Source organism: Gasterosteus aculeatus, chromosome 2 (assembly GCF_964276395.1).
Source record: "Gasterosteus aculeatus chromosome 2, fGasAcu3.hap1.1, whole genome shotgun sequence".
Classification (NCBI taxonomy): domain Eukaryota; kingdom Metazoa; phylum Chordata; class Actinopteri; order Perciformes; family Gasterosteidae; genus Gasterosteus; species Gasterosteus aculeatus.
Window position 1 is genome coordinate 2,728,895 of NC_135689.1, and position 9,540 is coordinate 2,738,434.

Here is a 9,540-nt window from a genome sequence, read left to right on the forward strand (position 1 = left end):
ACTAAGTGGTGAGTGTAAAAGGTTCGAAGCCCACATGTTGCCTCCAACGTGGCATGAACTGAGCCGCCAACTGTGCTAACGGTGCTAACTGAGCCAACAGTGCAAAAGGCAACAGTGGGGACGGCAAATGAGTGCAGAGCGGCAGCGGTCAGCGCTCACACGCGCGCTCACGTGTCCTTCAGCGTGCACTAAAAGGCCCGGTCGACGAGGTACAGGGAACGCACAGCGACACGCACGGACCTCGCGGTCGGACACTACTCCGCTGAGGCTTTGCATAACGGTCGTCTGCAGCTTTTTTTTTCAAATGCTCTGAATATCTTCCAGAGAACGTAACATGAAATACTGCAGGAAAGTGGAGGCTTGCGCCGCACGCGCCACTGCGTCGCTAGGCAACAGAGATCAGTCATGCCTCGTTGAAGGCTACTCACCTGTCTGATGGGGCCTGATTCACAATCTGCTTGCTCGTCTCCTCTTGCCGGTACTCAGGGAATGATGTACGGTCCTCGCACAGCCCTCGCAAGGTCGCTAGCATTTAGCATGGCATGTTAGCTGGTCATTAATGAAGCTACAAGTATCCCTAAGTACAATACTGATGCTCGTGACCACGTACGTGTATGAAGATATGAAACGCAAAGCTTTATTTATTTCTCTCTAGAGTGCTCTAACCTGTGCTTCTTTCTGTTAATCATTTGAACCAATCAAAGTGACCCGATCAGTCAGAAGCATTTCATTATCAGGCCTGTAACCCCGAAGTCCCACTGATCTGAAAGCAGGACAATGTACCACTCATGTTCTCTAAAGGCGCGTTTCCACCGAGCGGTGCGGTACGGGTCGGGTCTGTTAACCATGATTCGTCGAGCGTTTCCACCGCCAACAGTACCCTTACTTGATAGGCGTGGTGTATTCCAGAAAGTAGTGCTAACGTCACTTGTGACGGAAAGTAGATTGACGTCATTCGATCGCCAGAAAAACTGAAAGCTAACCGCGAACAACAATGGAGGACGGACAGACGATCCTGTTTTTGCTTCTCGATATGTGGCCGTTTGTCACAAGGAGACGACACTCTTTGTTTGAGCAAAGGCTACATGCTGCAGGTGTGTTGCGTGTGTTGTCTTTCCCCTTGCGGCACGCGCAAATGACGACACTCTTTCAACCAATCAACGTTCTGCAGTGAGTCTAGCTCCGCCCTTTAGTACCAAACAACTGTGCCAGGTGCCCCAACGGAAGGGTACCCAAGAAGTGGAACAGTACGGTTCAGATTTTTGGTACCATACTCAACTTTTGACAGTGGAGACACAAATAAAAGGGTACCGACCCGACCCGTACCGCACCGTACCGCTCGGTGTAAACGCGCCATAAAACCCCTTTATGGTGCTTCAGTCTCTTCAATCTGACGGGAGCCAGGGGGCCGGGGGGGTCGGGAGGGGGTTGGCAAACAAATCCATGCGACTGTCAGGCGCTTCTGGGAAGAAAAACTGTAAGGACATTTTTCAGCTGTCAGTGTTAAAGCTGACAGTGTGTAGGAAGCAAGTTCACAGGCCAACAGAATGACAACCATGACCGGCATCAGGAAGAGAAACCACAGACGGATTCGCTGATCTGAGGAACAGATTTAATCAAATGCTGTCTCGGATTCTCTGTTATCGGAATGTGAAGTAATGTATTCAAACATGCAATTTCCCCCGATCACCATCAAGCCGATGATTATAACATCTCCTATAAATGTGAGGGAAAAATGTCCCTTTTATACCTGTTGGCACATAATATCTTTTCCATTTATTGAATTGAAGCCTCAATTTGTCCTGTGTTGTAGTGTATCCTGGCAAATCCAAACCCAAAGGAATAGAAGTCATTTGACTCACTGAGTGTTTGGATGAATCTAATTGGATATTTGTGGTAATATGTTTATGCTTTCAGGTTTCACAATTCCCTGTCAGGACTCATTTGCAGTTTAAATGCCTTTTAATTGCATGCGTGACCGAGCTAATGCAATCAGTTCGTGCACGTCCAGACGAAAAATATTCCCCCCATCGGTTTCTTCCCGAGTCCACGTCCGTTGATTTTCGTCAGTTCGGACACAAGAAATAACTCTGTCCGGTGTTATTGGGTATGAACGTTCCTGTGTTTATTCGGTTCATTCCCTCAAAACCACGTTCTCACCTTCAAATATGTCCTGCTAGCACATCGGCTCTTTTTGCCTTTTCTCCTTAAACTGAATCCTCGCACTCCTCTTTTTACCTCCCCGACGAGCTGCTTCTTCATGCCGATGAAAACTGGAGTCTGAGGGGCGCACAGGCGCTCTCCCTCCCCCCCCCCTCGCTCTCTGCCCCACTGATTATGCAAATTGGATCACAACAACCGTCAGCAAAATAGATCTTTTCGCTGCGCTGAGCGGCAGAACTTTTTGCGTCAACGGCTGTTTTGCAGAAAACCAGAGACGAGCGACAAGATTGCTTTTCGGTTTTTTTAAGTGTTTACTCCTAAAACACCAATCAAGGTTTTCTATGCTTCAGCCCTCTTACATGCAAATACAAAAGGAGGTTCAGGCCGAACGTACCGAGTGCCACCGCATAGCGAATAACACCAGCGGGGAGATTCCATTAGAGCAGCGTGAACATCAGCCGGTCAAGGTTGTGTCTGCAGCAGTGGCAGCGGAGACCTCATTGTGTCACACTTTGTATCCCACAAACCAGTTTCAAAGGGCCGGGTTGTAACAGAGAAAAGCCCAAAACTGATTTCATCCACATTCAAACCTTGATGAATCCATCTGAAAGCCACATGGGATTCAATTAGGTTTGTCAGAAGACGTTAATGAAATGAACGTAAACCGGCTCTTAAATGGCTGTATCAATATGTCAATGATGGATTGTTTTGGTCACCTTTTGAACTCATTGCCAGTAATTAAATATAATATTCATAAACAACCTTAAACCTTGAGGTCTTCTCGTTAGCTTAGAAGGAGGCCTTCCCACCATCTTCGCGATGCAGCCTTCAATGGAAAAACCAAACGCTGCCTTTTCACTCTTTAAGTTACTCGAAGGTCACCTTGTGCCTATATCGTGAATTCTGCAGAATAGATTTCCCCAAAACCTCCTAAAGAACACGACTACGCACTACGACAAGTATTTCACGTCCTGATCCAACAATCTTCTTCTCAGCAGGTCCTCCTCAACATCTACAACTTTCCAAACAAGTATTTTCCAGCTGTGGAAGTGATAACATGTTGCTAACAACTGTACATCAACTTTCTGCTGGTTTGTTGGTGTTTGTTTCAGGTGCATCAGTATTACAACGCTTTACCGGAGGAGAAGGTCCCTTATATAAACAGCCCCGGAGAGAAGTACCGCATCAAACAACTTCTACACCAGCTGCCACCACATGACAACGAGGTAAAAATCAATTTGCAACAGCACAGATCATTTCGTTTTTTTCGCCACGACGTTCAGAAAGCACGGCGGTTTTAACGGCGCTGCCTGACGGTGAACCGTGTCGCTCAGGTGCGCTACTGCAACGGCTTGGACGAGGAGGAGAAACGGGAGCTCAAGCTCTTCAGCAACCAACGGAAGAAGGACAACCTGGGCCGAGGAAACATCCGTCCGTTCCCCCCCACCATGAACGGGGCCATCTGCGACAAGGTACGCGCCGGCAGCGGCTCCCTCCCCCGCGCTCGCCCTCCGTTTCCCTCATTGAAGATATCAAAGGACAACAAAACGGTCTCAAGATGTTGCACATGCTATTTTTATCTGCGCAGTGTAGTGTTCTCGGTTGTGGTTCGCCCGTTCTTCTGTTTGATGTTCCATCAGATGAACGGAGAAAGGAGAAAAGAAAGAAAACATTCAAATTTTGAAAAGATTTCAAATTCCGTTACCATCTTCTCACCCTCCCTTTCCACATCTTAGTTTGTATTCCACTTCTTCTCTTCCTCTTATGCCAACGCTACTTTATCCTACTCTTTTCCTTTCCTTTATGCTCCTTTCGTCTCCTTTCCTCCTTTCTCCTCCCATCTAATTTCCCCCTTTTCCTCTCCCCTTCTTTCCTTTTGTTCTTTCCCTTTCCTCTCATCTAATTTCCTTTCCTTCCCTCACTCCTCTCCTTCCTTCCTTCCTTCACATCTCCTCTCCCGCAGTGCGGCGGTCAAATAAACGGAGGGGACATGGTGGTTTTCGCTGCGAGGGCGGGTCACAGTAAATGCTGGCACCCTCACTGCTTCGTCTGCAGCATGTGTGAGGAGCTTCTGGTGGATCTCATCTACTTCTACCAGGACGGCAAGATCCTGTGTGGCCGGCACCACGCCGAGAGGATGAAGCCCCGCTGCTGCGCCTGCGATGAGGTGCGTCCGCCTGGGCCTCGAGCCCTAGAACTTCTGGAGAGAAAAGATGTTTTAGTATTCTTGGAAAGTCTACTTGTGCTCACTCACCGTGATGTGAGGGAAGCCGGCCTGAAACGATAAACACAATAATAATAATGATAATCACTCTGGCCACGGTGCTAATTACAGTCTGCCGTGGTTTGTTTACTCAAAGAAAGTGTGTTTGTGGGGGGTTTATTTAACTGAAATTGTTAGATATTCCTTCATTCAGAAACAGTCTGACACCCCTGTTTATCTCATGTGACACCAAGATTGATGCCAGATGTTGGTAAGTCTATTTTGGAATTAATGGAAGCTTGAAAATGAACAGCGTCTAGTTTAAATGTCATAAAAGATGTAGATCTCAGTGAAAGGGGAACAATTATTTCGTAGAAAACAGACAACCCCCTAATATGTGTCACATTCAGGCCGTCCACAGAGTGTTTAAAAAACAAGCTTTGTCTCAGTGGCTGGTGTTCAGGCCACAAAGTGTTGAGTTATTCTGAAGTTATGTATTACCTTATGTTACTTTGTTTACATTTAAACTGTTTTACGTACCTATTCAAGTCAAAACATTTTTTTTTGAATTTACTGTTTAATCAACAGTAGTGAAGCATCCTAGTTTTACTCGCTAGGCTACACAGTTGGTTGGAAAAGTAACAGCAAGAGACAATATGTGATGATTTAGGGCTGAGAACGCGTTGGACCAGTTGGTTTGAGGGGTCACAGGGTGAAATAGCAAAGACCTTTGTTATAAGGTGAGAAACATGAAAGATATTGTGAAAATAATAACGGGCCGAGGATGGAGCCCTGAGGGACGCCAAGCACCATCCAGCCGGTTTGCGTTTGCTTCCTCAGCATCGTTAAAGCTCATCTTTGTAATAGATCTACCACTAATCTCTGTGTTGAATGTCTTTGCTGATGAATGACATGTTTTGGCCACGCAGATAATCTTTGCTGATGAATGCACCGAGGCGGAGGGCAGGCACTGGCACATGAAGCACTTCTGCTGCTACGAGTGCGAGGCCGCCCTCGGCGGCCAGCGCTACATCATGAAGGACGGACGGCCCCACTGCTGCAACTGCTTTGAGTCCCTTTATGCAGAGTACTGCGACGCGTGCGGAGAACACATAGGTACTATACGTTGAATCCCTGCATGGACTGTTGGCAAAACACATGGACTCATCATGGAAAACTTCCATCGAGCATTTATTGCCATTTATCAGCTGTGTGAGCCACAGCTGCGGAGAGGCGGAGCAACTGCAGTGAGACGTGGATGGTTATTATCATCCCAAGCTCCAGTAACAGTGAAAGTGTGTTTCAGAGGATGCTCCCATGTTGAATCCAGATGGGAGCTGTGAAAGATGATTACTTCCCCTAGCTGGGGAGCGGGGCTGGTGGAATGCATTCGGTCCGTCTTATAAACGGGAAAGAATCGCAAATGCTTTCTTTAAGCAGCAGAAGAGGAATTCAATGAGCTGCACTTACTTTCTAATGGTTGAAATGATCCATTAGAAAGTAAGTGATTATTCTGTGCTCATTAGCATTTATAGAGACTTTATAGAATAATATTTTTACAGCAATATTAGAGATAGCTGCCATCGCATTACCATTTTCAAACAGTTAACGCCAGACTGCATTAACTGCTGAACTCGCTTCTGTTATCGCAATGCTGAGAAATACAACGTTTCCATCCCTCTAAAGGCATCGACCAAGGCCAGATGACGTATGACGGGCAGCACTGGCACGCCACCGAGGAGTGTTTCTGCTGCGCCCGGTGCAAGCGCTCCCTGCTGGGCCGCCCCTTCCTGCCCAAACAGGGGCAGATCTTCTGCTCGCGGTCCTGCAGCGCTGGACAGGTGTGTAACCAAAAACAGGATCATTGAATGTATTGACTGTACTATTACATATTAGGAGTTTGATCATTGTACTTAACTCTTGGTCTAATCTTAACCAACCAGGATCCAGACGAGTCCGACTCCTCAGACTCCGCCTTCCAAAGCGCCCGTTCCCGCGAATCCCGCCACAGCACTAAGATTGGCAAAAAGGAGCGCAGGAACGCCGAGGCCCGGCAGGCGGCTCCTCCGCCCATGCCCGACCGTCTGTCGGCTGAGATCGATCCGCTCTCCGTCCAGATGGACCGCTTGAGCCTCTCGTCCAGCCAGACCCCGAGCAGGACGCCCAACCGCACGCCCAGTCGCACGCCGAGCCGCGCCCCGAGCCTTAACCAGGTGTGGATGAGCCGCGACGACCCCTACGTTCCCGGCGCCTACGAGGGCCCCCAGCGGGAACCCTCCCCCACACCTGCGCCTATCCATATGCTGGCCCAGTGTAACCCCAGGCAGGGCTACAACCCCAACGCAAACGGCCATCCGTCAGCTCAGACCGCCGCCAACCCGGGGAAGAGGCCTGACTCGTGGGGGAAGGAACCAGGCAACGCCAAGAGGACCCCCATGGCGGCTCTGAGGGGCCACTCCTTCAATGAGAACTGGACCCACCACAGCCAGGATGAGTTCAGGCCCAACAAGCTGCGCACCCAGATGAGCTTCAACGAGATGTCGAGCCAGAACCAGGGCTTCTCCGACAAGAGGAGCATCAGCCTGCACGGCTTCCAGAGAGACGGCAGACCACCGCTGACCCGGAGGAACCCCGTCAATGCCATGAGCTTCAACGAGCCCCTCGCCCCTCTGGAACAGACGCCTCGGGGATCCACGGATTCCCTCATCATGTCCAACGCCACAGGTACAGTCGTGTCAGGGACACAGCGTGGTACGGGACTGTCCTCTTAGGTGACACTCATTTGATCACTTATCGATAAGATTTGAAAGTTTACCCACACTTCATATTGCCGTCGCCAGAGACACAAACAATTCTTGGATATAAGCATTAAAATAACGGTAGGACTAATTGAGTTTTAAAAAAATGACCAATTGTTGGCTGCCCTAGTACGGCACAATGACGTATATTGCCAAAAGGTATAAGTAAATTGACCTGTGACTTCTTATTTCAGCAGGTAACTCCCTGGACGGGGTCAGTAAGCGCCAGGAGCATCTGTCCAGGTTCTCCATGCCCGACCTCAGTAAAGACTCCGGTGTGAATGTGTCCGAAAAGAGCAACATGGGCACCCTGAGCTCCTCGGTCCAGTTCCACAGCACCGAGTCGCTGTCCTCCTCTCGCCCCTATAACAACAACGTATACGCTCCGCTGAGAGTCGGGTACCCGCTGCAGTACTGGGACGGCCCGCAGCCGCTGGGCTTCGACGACAAAGGTCGCGTCGGGGTGATGGGCAGCAGTGGAAACCTGCGGATGGCCCCCATGAGCGACAGGATGCCCCGCCGGCGCATCAACGGGCAGGAACCCGCGGCCTCGCAGCAACAGCAGCAGCAGCCGCAGCCGCAGCCGAGGCGCCGCAAACACCACCGCGGGAACCACGGCAACGGGCAGCACCGCAGCAGCCGCCACCACAAGCGCTCTCGGCGCTCCCGCTCCGACAACGCCTTGCACCTGGTGGCGGACCGGCCCGCCCAGATGCTGGAGCCGCCGTACCGCCGCGTCCAGGAGGATTACGACCGCTTCCCCGCCGGGAACGCCGCCCGCGAGCTGTTCGGCCTCGAGCCGGGCGGCTACAGGCAGCAGCCGCAGCGGCCATGCCCCCGCACCACTTCTGATCTCACCCTGCAGAACGCTGGCTGGCCACCCGCGGGGCTCGGCGGGCCGTGCTGGGGCGACGGGTACACGGAGGCCGCCGACCCCTGGTGCTCCAGCTGCTCCTCTTCCTCCGAGTCAGAGGCAGACGAGGGTTACTTCCTGGGCGAACCCATCCCGCGACCCGTGCAGCTGTGCTACATCAACAACGAGGAGCTGCGCCACCGCTACAGCCCCTCCGGGATAGCTGCCCACCACGGACCTCTGCACGGGCCCATGCACGGACAGATGCACGGACAGATGCACGGACAGATGCACGGGCCGATGCACGGGCCGATGCACGGCCAGCTGCACGGCCGCCAAAGGAGGAAGAGCAAAAACTGCATCATTTCTTAGAGGTAGAGCAAGAGTGATGGTGAGAGGGGGGAGAGTGAAAGAGATAAGAGAGGGGTAAGGAACAAAGAGGGGAGGTGAGAGGGAGACAGTTGAGAGTGCATAGTGTGTTTGTGTGTGTGTGTGTGTGTGTGTCGGGGTTGAGAGAAAAGGCCTATTTTTTTTTTTTTGTGCTTGTGAGCCTACACAACTCTACACCGGGTAGTGTTTGTGCACACCTACACAGAATGATCGAATCACCAGAGGAAGCTCAGCTGGCTTACACAACAGAGGTGTTTACAGTGAAGGAGGTCGGCTCCTCTGGTGGTCGATCGGGAGCGCGGACAGAACTTGACTTCTAAATATACCGCGGTGGATGTAAATGACGTACGTGTGCGCGCGTGTTACAAAGAGAGGCTGAACAATCGCTCCACAGCGCGAAGAAGGGCGGGCAAAAAGCGATTAAAACCTAATTCCATGTGGACGAAGCAGAACGCGTGTCGGGGGGGGGGGGGAGTGAAAGTCACGTGTGCCGCCGCGTCATCACCTTGTACAAATAGTCTGTTGAACCTCGTGCTCTACATAGCCAGCTCGCCATGCTTCAGCGGGGAGGGGGGGGGCAGGGCGCCGGCCGGCCTCTGCTGCTCCACCATTCAGCCTCAGTGACGTCAGGTATGGTCCCGTTTTCTCTTCTGCAACATGCTTCGTTTTTCAGAGTTACCCTTAGATGATTAAGAATTATAATAATGACAACGCTAACAATAATAATTACAATGCAAATAATAAATATGAGAACATTAGAGAATAATACCTGTTAAATGTATATATAGTAATACACTTATTAAATTGATGGATGTAGTAATGTAAATGTTCTGTACATATGGTCTTAAATATTTATATATTTTGTAACTAAAGATCATTATTTGTATAACATGATGTAGGGTTAGGGAGACTTGCATGTTGATTTGTTGTTGTTGTCTGATACGGAAAATAAAGTGTGCTTCAATGAACTTTGCACTGATTGGTCCGCCTGTGAGTGACGCTCGCTCTTTGTTGGTGTATCGCCTTTTAAAAACAACTCATCAGCTGCACACAAAGGGGCGGGACTACAGTTCTCTAATGACCATTTTAAATGTCAAGTGAATTTTAACTCGCCCGACATCCAGTTGAGCTAC

General features: G+C 50.2%; 1 protein-coding gene across 1 annotated transcript in view; it reads left to right on the forward strand.

The window, feature by feature from the left end:
* LOC120829562 (prickle-like protein 2) overlaps nucleotides 1–9,380 on the forward strand; it is a 34,914-nt gene extending 25,534 nt beyond the window's left edge. Inside the window, exons 3-9 of the mRNA XM_040193773.2 lie at nucleotides 3,276–3,389; nucleotides 3,498–3,635; nucleotides 4,127–4,330; nucleotides 5,296–5,482; nucleotides 6,053–6,207; nucleotides 6,310–7,090; nucleotides 7,359–9,380. Of these exons, the coding sequence (XP_040049707.2) occupies nucleotides 3,276–3,389; nucleotides 3,498–3,635; nucleotides 4,127–4,330; nucleotides 5,296–5,482; nucleotides 6,053–6,207; nucleotides 6,310–7,090; nucleotides 7,359–8,389 (2,610 nt within the window). The 3' untranslated portion in view covers nucleotides 8,390–9,380. The remainder of the gene's footprint in view (nucleotides 1–3,275; nucleotides 3,390–3,497; nucleotides 3,636–4,126; nucleotides 4,331–5,295; nucleotides 5,483–6,052; nucleotides 6,208–6,309; nucleotides 7,091–7,358) is intronic.
* Nucleotides 9,381–9,540: the final 160 nt, after the last annotated feature.